This window comes from Hippocampus zosterae, chromosome 1 (assembly GCF_025434085.1).
Source record: "Hippocampus zosterae strain Florida chromosome 1, ASM2543408v3, whole genome shotgun sequence".
NCBI classification, from domain to species: Eukaryota; Metazoa; Chordata; class Actinopteri; order Syngnathiformes; family Syngnathidae; genus Hippocampus; species Hippocampus zosterae.
This window is the reverse complement of record NC_067451.1, coordinates 2,635,640-2,651,076: the sequence shown is the minus strand read 5'-3', so window position 1 is coordinate 2,651,076 and position 15,437 is coordinate 2,635,640. Positions and strand designations below refer to the sequence as shown.

At 49.0% G+C, this 15,437-nt stretch overlaps 5 protein-coding genes and 2 long non-coding RNA genes across 10 annotated transcripts in view; 3 read left to right on the top strand and 4 right to left on the bottom strand.

Annotated features, from left to right (window-relative positions):
* The first annotated feature begins 19 nt into the window (after positions 1–19).
* alpk1 (alpha-kinase 1) lies at positions 20–15,328 on the top strand. Of its 4 annotated transcripts, none has more exons than XM_052067057.1 (15): positions 20–236; positions 346–458; positions 526–680; positions 1,075–1,273; positions 1,347–1,406; positions 1,484–1,570; positions 1,643–1,719; positions 1,794–1,889; positions 1,967–2,071; positions 2,214–3,639; positions 3,711–3,858; positions 3,927–4,089; positions 4,159–4,345; positions 4,429–4,618; positions 15,084–15,328. In XM_052067057.1, exons 2-15 carry the CDS (start codon positions 347–349, stop codon positions 15,220–15,222), a joined length of 3,144 nt encoding a protein of 1,047 aa, XP_051923017.1. In that variant the 5' UTR covers positions 20–236; position 346; the 3' UTR covers positions 15,223–15,328. The 4 variants fall into 4 exon arrangements, with proteins under 4 accessions (XP_051923017.1, XP_051923022.1, XP_051923024.1 ...); XM_052067062.1 differs by lacking the exon at positions 15,084–15,328 and adding an exon at positions 10,745–10,980; XM_052067064.1 differs by lacking the exon at positions 15,084–15,328 and adding an exon at positions 6,406–6,628.
* Positions 5,622–6,767, bottom strand: LOC127602005 (uncharacterized). The gene is made up of 2 exons (XR_007962682.1): positions 6,642–6,767; positions 5,622–6,508 (listed from the first exon to the last, which is right to left on the bottom strand). It is a non-coding gene; the product is annotated as an uncharacterized LOC127602005 (long non-coding RNA).
* LOC127601946 (ependymin-like) lies at positions 6,941–8,253 on the top strand. Its single transcript, XM_052067681.1, has 6 exons — positions 6,941–7,063; positions 7,142–7,176; positions 7,261–7,395; positions 7,483–7,666; positions 7,759–7,846; positions 7,929–8,253. The coding sequence occupies exons 1-6, from the start codon at positions 6,997–6,999 to the stop codon at positions 8,044–8,046; spliced, it is 627 nt and encodes a 208-aa protein (XP_051923641.1). The 5' UTR covers positions 6,941–6,996; the 3' UTR covers positions 8,047–8,253.
* cskmt (citrate synthase lysine methyltransferase) lies at positions 8,334–9,012 on the bottom strand. Its single transcript, XM_052067760.1, has one exon. The coding sequence runs from the start codon at positions 9,010–9,012 to the stop codon at positions 8,353–8,355; it is 660 nt and encodes a 219-aa protein (XP_051923720.1). The 3' UTR covers positions 8,334–8,352.
* Positions 9,961–11,088, bottom strand: LOC127601999 (uncharacterized). The gene is made up of 2 exons (XR_007962680.1): positions 10,981–11,088; positions 9,961–10,847 (listed from the first exon to the last, which is right to left on the bottom strand). It is a non-coding gene; the product is annotated as an uncharacterized LOC127601999 (long non-coding RNA).
* On the top strand, positions 11,283–12,592 carry LOC127601940 (ependymin-like). The gene is made up of 6 exons (XM_052067665.1): positions 11,283–11,402; positions 11,481–11,515; positions 11,600–11,734; positions 11,822–12,005; positions 12,098–12,185; positions 12,268–12,592. The coding sequence occupies exons 1-6, from the start codon at positions 11,336–11,338 to the stop codon at positions 12,383–12,385; spliced, it is 627 nt and encodes a 208-aa protein (XP_051923625.1). The 5' UTR covers positions 11,283–11,335; the 3' UTR covers positions 12,386–12,592.
* The window catches only part of LOC127601883 (citrate synthase-lysine N-methyltransferase CSKMT, mitochondrial-like), a 23,408-nt gene continuing 20,643 nt past the window's right edge, over positions 12,673–15,437 (bottom strand). Inside the window, exon 2 of the mRNA XM_052067548.1 lies at positions 12,673–13,356. Coding sequence (XP_051923508.1) covers positions 12,692–13,351 — 660 coding nt within the window. The 5' untranslated portion in view covers positions 13,352–13,356 and the 3' untranslated portion in view covers positions 12,673–12,691. The remainder of the gene's footprint in view (positions 13,357–15,437) is intronic.

The following is a 15,437-nucleotide window of genomic DNA, read 5'->3' as shown; positions in this document are numbered from 1 at the left end:
CAGTGCGTGCTCGGGCGTCACGTGCCGCTGTCAAGCTCATCAACTGATTATACATGAATCCAACACCAAATGGGCGTTTATATCTCCACGACGAAACAGCTTTAAATCGAAATGCGGGCTGAGATGTTCTCCAAACGCTCTTTTTGTCGAGTGATAATCTTTCCGATTACCTTGAACGTATCATGCCAGAGTACGCCCTGAACGAGAAAGTGAAAGAAGACTTGAAACCTACCAAGGTAGGTCGTCGCTAACTTATTTGACTCGGTAACGCGACCCAAAAAGGACTTTGAATATGCGAGCTGTAAAACAACAATATAATGGCTCTCTGTTGATTGATTTTTCCAGAATGGCCAACCAGGAAGTGGGAAGTTTGCTGGAGAAATGCCTCAGGGCGGCAGAGGCAAAAGCCTCCACTCAACTCACTGAGGCCGTGAGGCACAACTACTGCAGCGTCAGAGGTCCGACACACGAGGGCGCTGTTCTACCACAGCCGCGACTGATTCCATGCTTGTGTTCGTGTTGCAGATTCCCTGTGTGTGGAGCTGACTTTGCTTTTGCGGGAGGCCCTGGAAATGAGGTGGCCCTTTGTGCCTGAGAAGTGGCAGTACAAGCAGGCCATCAGCTCCGATGACAAGAGCAACTTGAGCGAGCTCATCGGGCAGCATCTACCTCAGCTCCTGGTGATGGCCGCACATTGTGACTCCGTCCGTCTCTCTCACTGCCGTTAATAATCTGATCGGTCGCGGTGACTCAAAATGTTGCATGCTTACTATTGTGACATCTCAGGAAACTAATTTCAACCCGAGTGAAGGTGTCATAATTATCAGTCACGTGGTCTCGCGGGTAAAGTGTTGTTAAGTAGATGTTGCTGTGAAGTCATGAAGCTATTTGGTCTCCAGTAGGTCTCGGAGATGTCGCAGAGATCTCACTAACAGAATTAGTCCCCGTGACGCTCACCTCGACTTCCGGCTAATCTCAAAAAGAATAGCACGGAGACGTCCCCGCGACCAGTCGTTCTCAGATCTCTCAGTGAGACGGTCCCCTTGACTTTGCCCATATTTGCCATGTCACCAGAACGTCCTGGAGGCCGCGATCACGGCCCAGGAAGCGCAGGCGGCTCTCGCAGTGATCTTTTTGGTGGACCGCTTTCTCTACTGGACAGACGATTCGGGGCAGTTGTTGAAGATCTGCAAGCTGCTTCACAAACGCTACCCACACGCCCCGGTGGCCCCTCAGCTGATCATACGACAGGCCCGGGTGTACCTCAATTTAGGTTTGAATGAGCCTTTGCTGTACTCATGCAGTTGAAAAATGCCGAATAACAGGAATCATCGTCTCTCCTTTAGGCAAACTGCAGAAGGCCGAGCACATATTGAGCCATCTTATCATCAACAGCGGAACTACGGGTGAACGCGCATTGAATGTCTTATAACGTAGCCCCCGTGTTAACGTTTTTGGGGTTTTTTTTGGCTTCTTTTGGCAGGATGTTGGGTGTACCATTCGCAAAGTGACCGCGCTCTTGTGCAGGCCGTCAGCCTGCAAGTGCGTGGAATGGTTTTGCAAAAACTAGGTCTGATTCTTTTCTCCCGTTGCGTGTCAGTCGGCTCATTTTAACTCCTCTGGGATGGAAATGCGCTCGCAGGCCTGTGGCCGGAGGCCGCGCAGCTCATCTGGGCTTCTCTGGTCGGGTACTACACGCTGCCTCAGCCCGATAAAAAGGTGACCCTGGCCCCTTTTAGAATCCGCTTTGCGCGCCATTAATTGACCCCCCCGCACTTGCGTTGACCTCACAGGGTATCGGGACCTCTCTTGGCATCCTCGCTAACATCCTGCTGTCCATGAATGATGAGGACTTCCATGCTTTTAAGACCACCCAAGACGTTGATTTAGTGAGTATAACTCCTGACTGATTTTATTGTATTTTTAAAGGAATTGGACCAGTTGCGGTATTTGTCCGCGTACGCAGACTTTGCTCGGCGACGCAACCCATCGGCTTTTGTCGGCAGCTAAGGCGGCCAAAATGGCGGTGGTATACAGCCAGTACACGTCGCTCTATGTGCTGACCAATGCGGTAGGTTTTTTTGACACGACAAATGTGCTTAACTCATTCAGTACCGGTCAATTCCAGACCGAGTCTGAAAAGACGTTTAAAAACGTCTTTGGGAGTGAATGAGTTACTAGCCGGTGAGGTTTATTCCTCCTCCCCGTTGTAGACCGCCCTTGGGACCTGCTTGTTGTCATACAGTTTTTCCGTGGCGTGCCCCCCAGCAAAGAGAACGTTCTTCCTCCGAGAGGCCAAGGAGGCCTTCGAAGTGGGCCTCCTCAGCAAATCCGAGGGCGACGATGTCACCAGCAAGCAGGAGCTGCACACCTTCATCAAGGCGGCGTATTCGCTCGTCGTCACTCACAAATGGCTCGCCGCAGCCTCCGAGCCCGTGACGGGGGCGACCCGGGCTTGCCGAGAAGCTTTGGCGCGTTTTTACCAGTACTCCCACGCGGACACCCGGGACAGGGGCGGCGTTTGTGCCGAAATCATGCGACTGATGACCCGAGTCAAGCTGGAGTTGGGCGTGGAGCCGTTCGTCAATTCCGACAGTCGCTCTTTTATCCCAGATAGCTTCAGAGACGTGAATGACACCATGGCGGGCTTAACTTTGGACGGCTTCTCGGGAGTGCTGCGGAGATTTCGGAAGTATCACGCGTCGCTGTGCAAGACGGCGGACGCCGAGTGTAAGGCTGGGAAGGACGAGGTCGACGGAGCGAGGATGTTGTGCGTCACAGCATTCGGGACCACCGACACTGAATGCATCGCGGAGGACTGGAATCCTTCCAGAGAGGCGTCCGCCGATGTTTCTCGACCGCCTGATCTCCGCCGGAGTGTCGCAAGTGCAAACAGCCTCGGCTCTTCCTGGAAGAAGCTCTCCTCGACGGGTTGCGGGTCAGGGAGATGGGCCGTTGGCGGCCCCGCGATCCCCTCGCCGCAAAGACCCGCGACCCGCTTTTCCTCCGGTTCCAATCGCAGCTCTGACAGCTTTGAAATACTCGAAGCGGATATACCAACAGCGGACTCCGATGACCCCGGGCCGACGGGCCCATCGGCGGACGGACTACCGCGGTCCTTATCCCAGCTGATACTCAGCTCAAGCTCTCTCAGCAACAGTTTTGGCTCCAAGTCGTCATGGGAAAACCTTTCAGCGGGCCCGAGATCGTCCCGGTTCGCCGGAAGCCGCCAGAGCAGCAAATCATCCGAGTCCAGCGGGAGCTTCTTTCTCATGAGAACGCAAGATTGCGAAATTAGTGATTCAGAATATGACCCCGCTTCCGGGTGGGAATTCTTAGGCCTGCCCAAACCTCCGGAGACCCCTAAAGTAGATGCCGGCAGTTGCAAGACCACGGAACCCTCCACGGAAGATTCTCATGGGACACCAGACGAATCGATCCTCGAGGCTGAAACGTTGAACCCCCGGTGCAACGGCTGTCTCAAGAGAAACACCCCGGCTCAGGTTGATCCGCTGAGGCGGTACGACTTGTCCCTGGAGGACTACCGCAGCCTCCTGGCTGGGGTTTGCCACGATTGTCTGCTGAAGAGACTGCACGGCGACAAGAAGTTCAAACTCGAGCAGTACGGCACAGCCCACAGTAAGTTTCAAGTCCAAACTTCATACGTCGCTCTGTCCACGCCATCCCGCAACGATTATCGCCTATGCCAGATGCTCTACATTTAAAGTTCTCCAAAGCCTCGGGACTATGGACCGCGAGGGAGACCTGCGCCTATATCGGCGAGTCAATGGGCTTGCACGGCACCCACAGAACCACCATCTGGGTCCAGTTCTTACACCAGGAAGAACGGCTGAGCAGGTGTGCAGAGAAAATAAAAATACACCGGTCGTCTCGGCAATGACATCCGACTTTGTGCCGATCCGCAGTTACGTCGGGAAGGACTACCGGAAGCCCACGCAGATCCAGTTTCACCTAAGAGACGTGGAGAGGCAAATGACGGCCCAGTATTACGTGACGGAATTCAACAAGAGCCTCTACGACAAGGAGGTCATGGCCCAGATGTTCTTCCTGCCCTCAGAGGCGCTGTTGGTAAGCCCAAACCACGCCCGCAAAACGTCACGCAATATAACGCGTGTTTTCGTCCGTGCCGGCGAGCAGATTCTGGATGGAGATGTCATCGCGGGCTGCATCACCGTGGAGCCTTACATGCTAGGCCGATTTGTCAAGCTCACCAACAACATCAAAAAGAAGAACGACGCCCTCCCTGCGACGGAATACGGCCTGGCTTTCGGACATTTCACCTACCTGCACTCCAACGGCCAGGATGTGGTTGTGGATTTGCAAGGTCTGTGGTCTGTGGAGGGGGGCGGGGGGCGAAAACTGGACTTTTGAAGTTATAAAACGACAAATACTTTTCTGTTCTCCCAGGGTGGGTGACGGCCAACGGCAAAGGGCTGACGTACCTCACCGACCCCCAGATACACTCCACCAGAACCCCCCGCGGCCCTTCCAACCTCGCCCACGGCGGCATCGCTTCCTTCCTGCGGGAGCAACACGGACCGGAGTGCAACAGCGTTTGCCGGCTCCTCAACCTGCCGCCGGTGCCCAAACAGTCACAGTGAGGCATCAGTAATTCAAGCCTGCCTAACACTGACGCTCGAATCAATAAAAATGGTGATGAAAGATTATTCACACGTGAGGTTCCATCCATCCGTCCATTTTCCGATCCGCTTTTATCCCCCACTAGGGTCGCGGAGGGTGCTGGAGCCTATACCAGCTGTTTTCGGGCAGGAGGCGGGGGGGGGGGGGGGCCGGTTGCCAGCCAATCGCAAGACACACACAGAAGAACAACCATTCGCGCTCACACTCACAACTAGGGACAATTCAGAGCAGTGCTCATTTTTGTCGGGGGGGCCACATTTTAGTTACCGTTTCCCTTGGAGGGCCATTATGTCTGAAAGCATATTTAAAAGTCAATAATAAAGGTGGGCGGCCCGGTAGGCCAGTGGTTAGCACGTCGGCTTCACAGTGCAGAGGTACCGGGTTCGATTCCAGCTCCGGCCTCCCTGTGTGGAGTTTGCATGTTCTCCCCGGGCTTGCGTGGGTTTTCTCCGGGTGCTCCGGTTTCCTCCCACATTCCCAAAACATGCGTGGCAAGCTGATTGAACACACTAAAATTGTCCCTAGGTGTGTGGGGGAGTTTGCATGGTTGTTCGTGTCTGTGTGCCCTGCGATTGGCTGGCAACCGATTCAGGGTGTCCCCCGCCTACTGCCTGAAGACGGCTGGGATAGGCTCCAGCACCCCCCGTGACCCTTGTGAGGATCAAGCGGTATGGAAGATGAATGAATGAATAATAAAGGTTTATTCAACTATTCTTTTCGTAACTGTAATGAGGGGTTTGGTAACAAGAAAATGCTGACAATATGTCTCTTATTTATTACATTAAAATTTTAAAGTTCACATGATTGATTTGCTTTAAAGTTCACATGATTGATTTGCTTTTTGCGCGCCACATAAAATGATGTGGCGGGGCCAAATCTAGCACCCCATACCTCGAGTTTGACACCTGTTGTTTAAAGTATTCCATCAGCCTGCCATGCATGTTTTTGGAATGTGCGAGGTAAGTGGATTACCCGGAGAAAACCCACACAGGCATGGGGAGAACATGCAAAATCCACACAGGAAGGTCAAACCCACGACCTCTGCACTGTGAGGTCAACGTGCTAACCACTCACCCACCGGGCCACCACATCTGAGGTTGTCAGGCAAGGCAAAATATCCTGCCGTTGTGTTTATGGGATCATCCATGTTTACTTAGTATTGTTTTTCAACATGGAACTAGTTATTACCGGTGTGCGTTAGCCTCACAAATACTTTTGAGTTGTGGTCTGACTGGTTTGAATCTCAGGAATCTCTCGGCCAACACAAACTAGGAGCAAAAGTCACCTGAATGTGACCTGAATACATGTTCGGTGTACTGCATAACACACCCTACACACCCACACACGCACACAATCACTAGTCGTCATGTGATTTCTTTATCAGCGCCGATTGACCTTGTTGTCATTGTGTCACACTTGCTCCTCGTCATGTGATTTCCAACTAATAAAATGTCGTCTGACTGTATGCTCATCCAGAAAAAAAAAACATCACAGGTGGTGGTGTAAAAAAAAAAAAGATAATAAATTCAACCTCCCCTTAAATTCTATGTATGCTTTGACCTCAGGTCCGTTGTGTTGAGAATAACTCAGGTGCGAGCAATCTATTTAGCACAGCGTGTCCTTCCGTGAGTGTAATTTGAGCGGCTCAAATGTGTCTAGCCTGCGTGTGTTGTGATATGCCGGAGCTGATGGCAGTACTGAACAAAATAAATACTGAAGAATTGTTGTGTCTTTTATTCATAGTGCGTGTGTTATCAACGAATGGTGTGGGGGAGAATTAAAACAGTTTTTCGGCAACGAAAGGAACAGCCACCAGACCCACCAGCTAGCAATCAACACACAGAAGCTAACAGCAAGCGTCCCATTCATCCTACTCCCTTGAACATCATAACAAGACTGATTTCTTTCTTTTTACTTTTTTATCTACCTTATTTTCTGTCAAATTATTACTGTATATGTTTTATGTTCAATAAAAAAACAAACAAACAAGCGTGGGGTGGTATCGGTTCCGTCATTAAAAAAAAAAAAAGGAGAAGGAAAATGTGTTAGCTGTGATACTTCCACAAATGTAAGTAAATGTGTTTTGTTCACGGGTCGTCACCGAAGTGACTTCACGTTCACACTTGAACAACATCCATGACCTTCTTAGCTTCCGAAGCAACTCTCACTCTTAATAGTTGAAATAAGTGACTCGGCGGAATCCGTTTTTACAAGGCAGGTGGCAATTAAACAACACGAAGAGGGCGAACCTTATCCCAGTTTGTGCGCGCTTATAAGGAAGTGACTCCGCCTCACTCGCTTATTGTTCCCCGTGAGCAGCGACGGCGTGCAAACATGAAACTTTTAGCTGTGCTCGCGTGCATCCTGGCGACATGCGTCGCCCAGAAGCCTCAACCGTGCGGTAAATATGCTCCCCCCCACTTCTTGCATTATATCTCTTATTTACTGTGTTCAACTTTGCTTCGCTTCTTCCCGACAGAGAGTCCTCCTCTTCTGAGCGGTCAACTCACTTTGGTACATTTTTTGTTTTTTTTCATCTCATGGTGTTGTCAAGGATTTCAATGAGCTCACTGAGATCTTATCTTTTTTTTTGTGTAGGCCACCCAGAACGAACAGCTTTGGGCTTTCGCCCGCTATCTGTATGACGCACTTGGACAAAGGATCAGGCTCCAGGAAATGGGATTTTACCAGAATAAGTCTTTCACCTACGACGCTCTTCTTCTCTACAGAGAGGTCAGTCATGTGACGTCACTGCAACCCCGAGACGGTAAAAGATTTGAAAACGGAAAACCACACTCGGGACCGTCTTCCGTCCACCAGGCCGTCATGTACGAGATTAACCATCAAGACCACACGTGCAAGAAAAGAGCCCTGCGGGTCGACTTCCACCCGATGGCAGTCCCGAGAAACTCGACTCTTCTGGGCCAGGCCGTCGTGGGGAGCTCGTCGGGTCCGGGTCAGGGTCTGCTCGTCAACACGTGGGCGGGCAAGCTTCATGACAACGGTGAGGGAGCGACTGCGGATGACGGCGCTTGGAAATAATATTCAGAAGTCCCCCCCTGTGTGGTCACTGTCTCTCTCATCTTTATCCTGCAGCGCCTTACTTTGTCACAGTGACCGAATTTGGATGCATTCCTGTCTCCACGTCCTACAGAACGTCGTCGTTCGGATGGATGGTGACGAGGCAAGTCATCGATGAGGTCATTTGATTTGTTTTGATGATAGCGTTGCTAATGTGGCTTATCGGGATTCCCGCTCCCCAACAGCTTCTTCAACAACGTCGTTGGCATTTCCGACCCCAACCAGCTCAACCCACCGGAATTCTGCCAAGACGCGCTGGACGAGGAGCCCGTCGACTTCTTCAGCTTGTTTCACATGAAATGAGCGCATGTGCGAGGGAATCGAAAATCCCCCCATCGAAAATCATCCTGTGTTACACCGTGATGCTAATTTGGTCGTCCCCTTGTCTTAAATACAGCGTCTTTGGAGATTTTTGAAGTGACCCAAAGTGCTTTTATTTTTTTAAATCAAATTTGTGTTCATTTGTCTGCTTTGCAACTGTGCTAACTCAGTAAAAGAGCTTCAAAACAACGATTGCATCAATGAATTGCCATCAAGAACGCGTCCGCAAACGTTTCATAGCGAAACGGATATTTCTATGTATTTATTTTTTGCACCGCAAAACCAAGATCAGTGTTTCACGGTTGTGATGGGGGGGGTCACCTGATAGCAGTAGTAACATACTCCTCTCCATTCCCCCACTTCCTGCACTGCGACACGTGCAGACCGGGCTTTCGTCTCCAGCCATACCAGCCTGGCATCTGGATCCTCGTCGGAAAACTGGAGCAGAGACCCCGAATGGCGCAGCACTTTCAAACATTGCTTCAGCACCAGGCCGGCGCTGCTTTTCCCTTCCTGGGATTTCAACAAGGCGTCCGTGGTGCCTTTGTCCACAATGAGATCCACACTGGCGGGACCAAAGTGTTTATGCAGCTGCGTACAGTCCAGCTCTACAAAGTCCAGCTGGGAAGAATGGTTGCCAGGTCGGACTGCTTCAGCTCGCACGTGCTCCCGCAAGAGCCGTACGGCCACGGGAGATATGTCCCCACACGTGACCCGAACTGGCACGGCACAGCGCTGGTAAACAGATGGACCCAAAGCGGAAGTGCCGCAGCCCAAATCCAGGACTTGCAGCCTGGCATCGGGACTGGCCATGGTCTGTAATACAGGCATGATAAAGTTTTGCACTGTTTCAAAGCCAAAGAACCACTCAAAATTCTTGAACGTCTTGCGGCTGCCTTCAGCATAGAAGCGGTCCCAGGTAGCTTTTTTGTCCATGTTTTCAATCATTTCAGCTAGATGGACACACAGAAGGACAGGCGGGTTAGATTAGATTTACACCATATTAAATAGGGCCTGGACGGCCGATTAAATCGGCCAGTTGCTGATTGTTTGTACTTTCATGTACTCTAACCATTTACAGCAGGTGTACAAAAGTAACATTGGTTCGATCCCATTTCTTTGAATCCTTAAAGACACACAATGAAATGTGTTGATATGGGCATGTCATTCAAAACAAAGCAAATCTGAAGTTTTACAAGCAATGCAAGATGTGGAAGGAATTGACTTGGAAGAGATATTTTAAACACATCCTAAAGGTGGGCTTTTTTAAAATAAATAAAAACAAAGTGCGGCCCGGTAGCCCAGTGGTTAGCACGTCGGCTTCACGGTGCGGAGGTACCGGGTTCGATTCCAGCTCCGGCCTCCCTGTGTGGAGTTTGCATGTTCTCCCCGGGCCTGCGTGGGTTTTCTCCGGGTGCTCCGGTTTCCTCCCACATTCCAAAAAACATGCATGGCAGGCTGATTGAACACACTAAAATTGTCCCTAGGTGTGTGGGGGAGTTTGCATGGTTGTTCGTGTCTGTGTGCCCTGCGATTGGCTGGCAACCGATTCAGGGTGTCCCCCGCCTACTGCCTGAAGACGGCTGGGATAGGCTCCAGCACCCCCCGTGACCCTTGTGAGGATCAAGCGGTATGGAAGATGAATGAATGAATAATAAAGGTTTATTCAACTATTCTTTTCGTAACTGTAATGAGGGGTTTGGTAACAAGAAAATGCTGACAATATGTCTCTTATTTATTACATTAAAATTTTAAAGTTCACATGATTGATTTGCTTTTTGCGCGCCACATAAAATGATGTGGCGGGGCCAAATCTAGCACCCCATACCTCGAGTTTGACACCTGTTGTTTAAAGTATTCCATCAGCCTGCCATGCATGTTTTTGGAATGTGCGAGGTAAGTGGATTACCCGGAGAAAACCCACACAGGCATGGGGAGAACATGCAAAATCCACACAGGAAGGTCAAACCCACGACCTCTGCACTGTGAGGTCAACGTGCTAACCACTCACCCACCGGGCCACCACATCTGAGGTTGTCAGGCAAGGCAAAATATCCTGCCGTTGTGTTTATGGGATCATCCATGTTTACTTAGTATTGTTTTTCAACATGGAACTAGTTATTACCGGTGTGCGTTAGCCTCACAAATACTTTTGAGTTGTGGTCTGACTGGTTTGAATCTCAGGAATCTCTCGGCCAACACAAACTAGGAGCAAAAGTCACCTGAATGTGACCTGAATACATGTTCGGTGTACTGCATAACACACCCTACACACCCACACACGCACACAATCACTAGTCGTCATGTGATTTCTTTATCAGCGCCGATTGACCTTGTTGTCATTGTGTCACACTTGCTCCTCGTCATGTGATTTCCAACTAATAAAATGTCGTCTGACTGTATGCTCATCCAGAAAAAAAAAACATCACAGGTGGTGGTGTAAAAAAAAAAAAGATAATAAATTCAACCTCCCCTTAAATTCTATGTATGCTTTGACCTCAGGTCCGTTGTGTTGAGAATAACTCAGGTGCGAGCAATCTATTTAGCACAGCGTGTCCTTCCGTGAGTGTAATTTGAGCGGCTCAAATGTGTCTAGCCTGCGTGTGTTGTGATATGCCGGAGCTGATGGCAGTACTGAACAAAATAAATACTGAAGAATTGTTGTGTCTTTTATTCATAGTGCGTGTGTTATCAACGAATGGTGTGGGGGAGAATTAAAACAGTTTTTCGGCAACGAAAGGAACAGCCACCAGACCCACCAGCTAGCAATCAACACACAGAAGCTAACAGCAAGCGTCCCATTCATCCTACTCCCTTGAACATCATAACAAGACTGATTTCTTTCTTTTTACTTTTTTATCTACCTTATTTTCTGTCAAATTATTACTGTATATGTTTTATGTTCAATAAAAAAACAAACAAACAAGCGTGGGGTGGTATCGGTTCCGTCATTAAAAAAAAAAAAAGGAGAAGGAAAATGTGTTAGCTGTGATACTTCCACAAATGTAAGTAAATGTGTTTTGTTCACGGGTCGTCACCGAAGTGACTTCACGTTCACACTTGAACAACATCCATGACCTTCTTAGCTTCCGAAGCAACTCTCACTCTTAATAGTTGAAATAAGTGACTCGGCGGAATCCGTTTTTACAAGGCAGGTGGCAATTAAACAACACGAAGAGGGCGAACCTTATCCCAGTTTGTGCGCGCTTATAAGGAAGTGACTCCGCCTCACTCGCTTATTGTTCCCCGTGAGCAGCGACGGCGTGCAAACATGAAACTTTTAGCTGTGCTCGCGTGCATCCTGGCGACATGCGTCGCCCAGAAGCCTCAACCGTGCGGTAAATATGCTCCCCCCCACTTCTTGCATTATATCTCTTATTTACTGTGTTCAACTTTGCTTCGCTTCTTCCCGACAGAGAGTCCTCCTCTTCTGAGCGGTCAACTCACTTTGGTACATTTTTTGTTTTTTTTCATCTCATGGTGTTGTCAAGGATTTCAATGAGCTCACTGAGATCTTATCTTTTTTTTTGTGTAGGCCACCCAGAACGAACAGCTTTGGGCTTTCGCCCGCTATCTGTATGACGCACTTGGACAAAGGATCAGGCTCCAGGAAATGGGATTTTACCAGAATAAGTCTTTCACCTACGACGCTCTTCTTCTCTACAGAGAGGTCAGTCATGTGACGTCACTGCAACCCCGAGACGGTAAAAGATTTGAAAACGGAAAACCACACTCGGGACCGTCTTCCGTCCACCAGGCCGTCATGTACGAGATTAACCATCAAGACCACACGTGCAAGAAAAGAGCCCTGCGGGTCGACTTCCACCCGATGGCAGTCCCGAGAAACTCGACTCTTCTGGGCCAGGCCGTCGTGGGGAGCTCGTCGGGTCCGGGTCAGGGTCTGCTCGTCAACACGTGGGCGGGCAAGCTTCATGACAACGGTGAGGGAGCGACTGCGGATGACGGCGCTTGGAAATAATATTCAGAAGTCCCCCCCTGTGTGGTCACTGTCTCTCTCATCTTTATCCTGCAGCGCCTTACTTTGTCACAGTGACCGAATTTGGATGCATTCCTGTCTCCACGTCCTACAGAACGTCGTCGTTCGGATGGATGGTGACGAGGCAAGTCATCGATGAGGTCATTTGATTTGTTTTGATGATAGCGTTGCTAATGTGGCTTATCGGGATTCCCGCTCCCCAACAGCTTCTTCAACAACGTCGTTGGCATTTCCGACCCCAACCAGCTCAACCCACCGGAATTCTGCCAAGACGCGCTGGACGAGGAGCCCGTCGACTTCTTCAGCTTGTTTCACATGAAATGAGCGCATGTGCGAGGGAATCGAAAATCCCCCCATCGAAAATCATCCTGTGTTACACCGTGATGCTAATTTGGTCGTCCCCTTGTCTTAAATACAGCGTCTTTGGAGATTTTTGAAGTGACCCAAAGTGCTTTTATTTTTTTAAATCAAATTTGTGTTCATTTGTCTGCTTTGCAACTGTGCTAACTCAGTAAAAGAGCTTCAAAACAACGATTGCATCAATGAATTGCCATCAAGAACGCGTCCGCAAACGTTTCATAGCGAAACGGATATTTCTATGTATTTATTTTTTGCACCGCAAAACCAAGATCAGTGTTTCACGGTTGTGATGGGGGGGGTCACCTGATAGCAGTAGTAACATACTCCTCTCCATTCCCCCACTTCCTGCACTGCGACACGTGCAGACCGGGCTTTCGTCTCCAGCCATACCAGCCTGGCATCTGGATCCTCGTCGGAAAACTGGAGCAGAGACCCCGAATGGCGCAGCACTTTCAAACATTGCTTCAGCACCAGGCCGGCGCTGCTTTTCCCTTCCTGGGATTTCAACAAGGCGTCCGTGGTGCCTTTGTCCACAATGAGATCCACACTGGCGGGACCAAAGTGTTTATGCAGCTGCGTACAGTCCAGCTCTACAAAGTCCAGCTGGGAAGAATGGTTGCCAGGTCGGACTGCTTCAGCTCGCACGTGCTCCCGCAAGAGCCGTACGGCCACGGGAGATATGTCCCCACACGTGACCCGAACTGGCACGGCACAGCGCTGGTAAACAGATGGACCCAAAGCGGAAGTGCCGCAGCCCAAATCCAGGACTTGCAGCCTGGCATCGGGACTGGCCATGGTCTGTAATACAGGCATGATAAAGTTTTGCACTGTTTCAAAGCCAAAGAACCACTCAAAATTCTTGAACGTCTTGCGGCTGCCTTCAGCATAGAAGCGGTCCCAGGTAGCTTTTTTGTCCATGTTTTCAATCATTTCAGCTAGATGGACACACAGAAGGACAGGCGGGTTAGATTAGATTTACACCATATTAAATAGGGCCTGGACGGCCGATTAAATCGGCCAGTTGCTGATTGTTTGTACTTTCATGTACTCTAACCATTTACAGCAGGTGTACAAAAGTAACATTGGTTCGATCCCATTTCTTTGAATCCTTAAAGACACACAATGAAATGTGTTGATATGGGCATGTCATTCAAAACAAAGCAAATCTGAAGTTTTACAAGCAATGCAAGATGTGGAAGGAATTGACTTGGAAGAGATATTTTAAACACATCCTAAAGGTGGGCTTTTTTAAAATAAATAAAAACAAAGTGCGGCCCGGTAGCCCAGTGGTTAGCACGTCGGCTTCACGGTGCGGAGGTACCGGGTTCGATTCCAGCTCCGGCCTCCCTGTGTGGAGTTTGCATGTTCTCCCCGGGCCTGCGTGGGTTTTCTCCGGGTGCTCCGGTTTCCTCCCACATTCCAAAAAACATGCATGGCAGGCTGATTGAACACACTAAAATTGTCCCTAGGTGTGTGGGGGAGTTTGCATGGTTGTTCGTGTCTGTGTGCCCTGCGATTGGCTGGCAACCGATTCAGGGTGTCCCCCGCCTACTGCCTGAAGACGGCTGGGATAGGCTCCAGCACCCCCCGTGACCCTTGTGAGGATCAAGCGGTATGGAAGATGAATGAATGAATAATAAAGGTTTATTCAACTATTCTTTTCGTAACTGTAATGAGGGGTTTGGTAACAAGAAAATGCTGACAATATGTCTCTTATTTATTACATTAAAATTTTAAAGTTCACATGATTGATTTGCTTTTTGCGCGCCACATAAAATGATGTGGCGGGGCCAAATCTAGCACCCCATACCTCGAGTTTGACACCTGTTGTTTAAAGTATTCCATCAGCCTGCCATGCATGTTTTTGGAATGTGCGAGGTAAGTGGATTACCCGGAGAAAACCCACACAGGCATGGGGAGAACATGCAAAATCCACACAGGAAGGTCAAACCCACGACCTCTGCACTGTGAGGTCAACGTGCTAACCACTCACCCACCGGGCCACCACATCTGAGGTTGTCAGGCAAGGCAAAATATCCTGCCGTTGTGTTTATGGGATCATCCATGTTTACTTAGTATTGTTTTTCAACATGGAACTAGTTATTACCGGTGTGCGTTAGCCTCACAAATACTTTTGAGTTGTGGTCTGACTGGTTTGAATCTCAGGAATCTCTCGGCCAACACAAACTAGGAGCAAAAGTCACCTGAATGTGACCTGAATACATGTTCGGTGTACTGCATAACACACCCTACACACCCACACACGCACACAATCACTAGTCGTCATGTGATTTCTTTATCAGCGCCGATTGACCTTGTTGTCATTGTGTCACACTTGCTCCTCGTCATGTGATTTCCAACTAATAAAATGTCGTCTGACTGTATGCTCATCCAGAAAAAAAAAACATCACAGGTGGTGGTGTAAAAAAAAAAAAGATAATAAATTCAACCTCCCCTTAAATTCTATGTATGCTTTGACCTCAGGTCCGTTGTGTTGAGAATAACTCAGGTGCGAGCAATCTATTTAGCACAGCGTGTCCTTCCGTGAGTGTAATTTGAGCGGCTCAAATGTGTCTAGCCTGCGTGTGTTGTGATATGCCGGAGCTGATGGCAGTACTGAACAAAATAAATACTGAAGAATTGTTGTGTCTTTTATTCATAGTGCGTGTGTTATCAACGAATGGTGTGGGGGAGAATTAAAACAGTTTTTCGGCAACGAAAGGAACAGCCACCAGACCCACCAGCTAGCAATCAACACACAGAAGCTAACAGCAAGCGTCCCATTCATCCTACTCCCTTGAACATCATAACAAGACTGATTTCTTTCTTTTTACTTTTTTATCTACCTTATTTTCTGTCAAATTATTACTGTATATGTTTTATGTTCAATAAAAAAACAAACAAACAAGCGTGGGGTGGTATCGGTTCCGTCATTAAAAAAAAAAAAAGGAGAAGGAAAATGTGTTAGCTGTGATACTTCCACAAATGTAAGTAAATGTGTTTTGTTCACGGGTCG

Excerpts from the sequence above, each read along its gene's own strand:
- alpk1 (XM_052067057.1), top strand. The coding sequence starts at position 347 with ATGGCCAACCAGGAAGTGGGAAGTTTGCTGGAGAAATGCCTCAGGGCG. Across the intron at positions 459-525 it reads CAACTACTGCAGCGTCAGAG|ATTCCCTGTGTGTGGAGCTG; the intron begins GTCCGACACACG and ends TTCGTGTTGCAG. Across the intron at positions 1,720-1,793 it reads TGCCTCAGCCCGATAAAAAG|GGTATCGGGACCTCTCTTGG; the intron begins GTGACCCTGGCC and ends TTGACCTCACAG.
- LOC127601946 (XM_052067681.1), top strand. The coding sequence starts at position 6,997 with ATGAAACTTTTAGCTGTGCTCGCGTGCATCCTGGCGACATGCGTCGCC. Across the intron at positions 7,064-7,141 it reads CCAGAAGCCTCAACCGTGCG|AGAGTCCTCCTCTTCTGAGC; the intron begins GTAAATATGCTC and ends TCTTCCCGACAG. Across the intron at positions 7,177-7,260 it reads TGAGCGGTCAACTCACTTTG|GCCACCCAGAACGAACAGCT; the intron begins GTACATTTTTTG and ends TTTTTTGTGTAG.
- cskmt (XM_052067760.1), bottom strand. The coding sequence starts at position 9,012 with ATGATTGAAAACATGGACAAAAAAGCTACCTGGGACCGCTTCTATGCT.
- LOC127601940 (XM_052067665.1), top strand. The coding sequence starts at position 11,336 with ATGAAACTTTTAGCTGTGCTCGCGTGCATCCTGGCGACATGCGTCGCC. Across the intron at positions 11,516-11,599 it reads TGAGCGGTCAACTCACTTTG|GCCACCCAGAACGAACAGCT; the intron begins GTACATTTTTTG and ends TTTTTTGTGTAG. Across the intron at positions 11,735-11,821 it reads CTCTTCTTCTCTACAGAGAG|GCCGTCATGTACGAGATTAA; the intron begins GTCAGTCATGTG and ends TCCGTCCACCAG.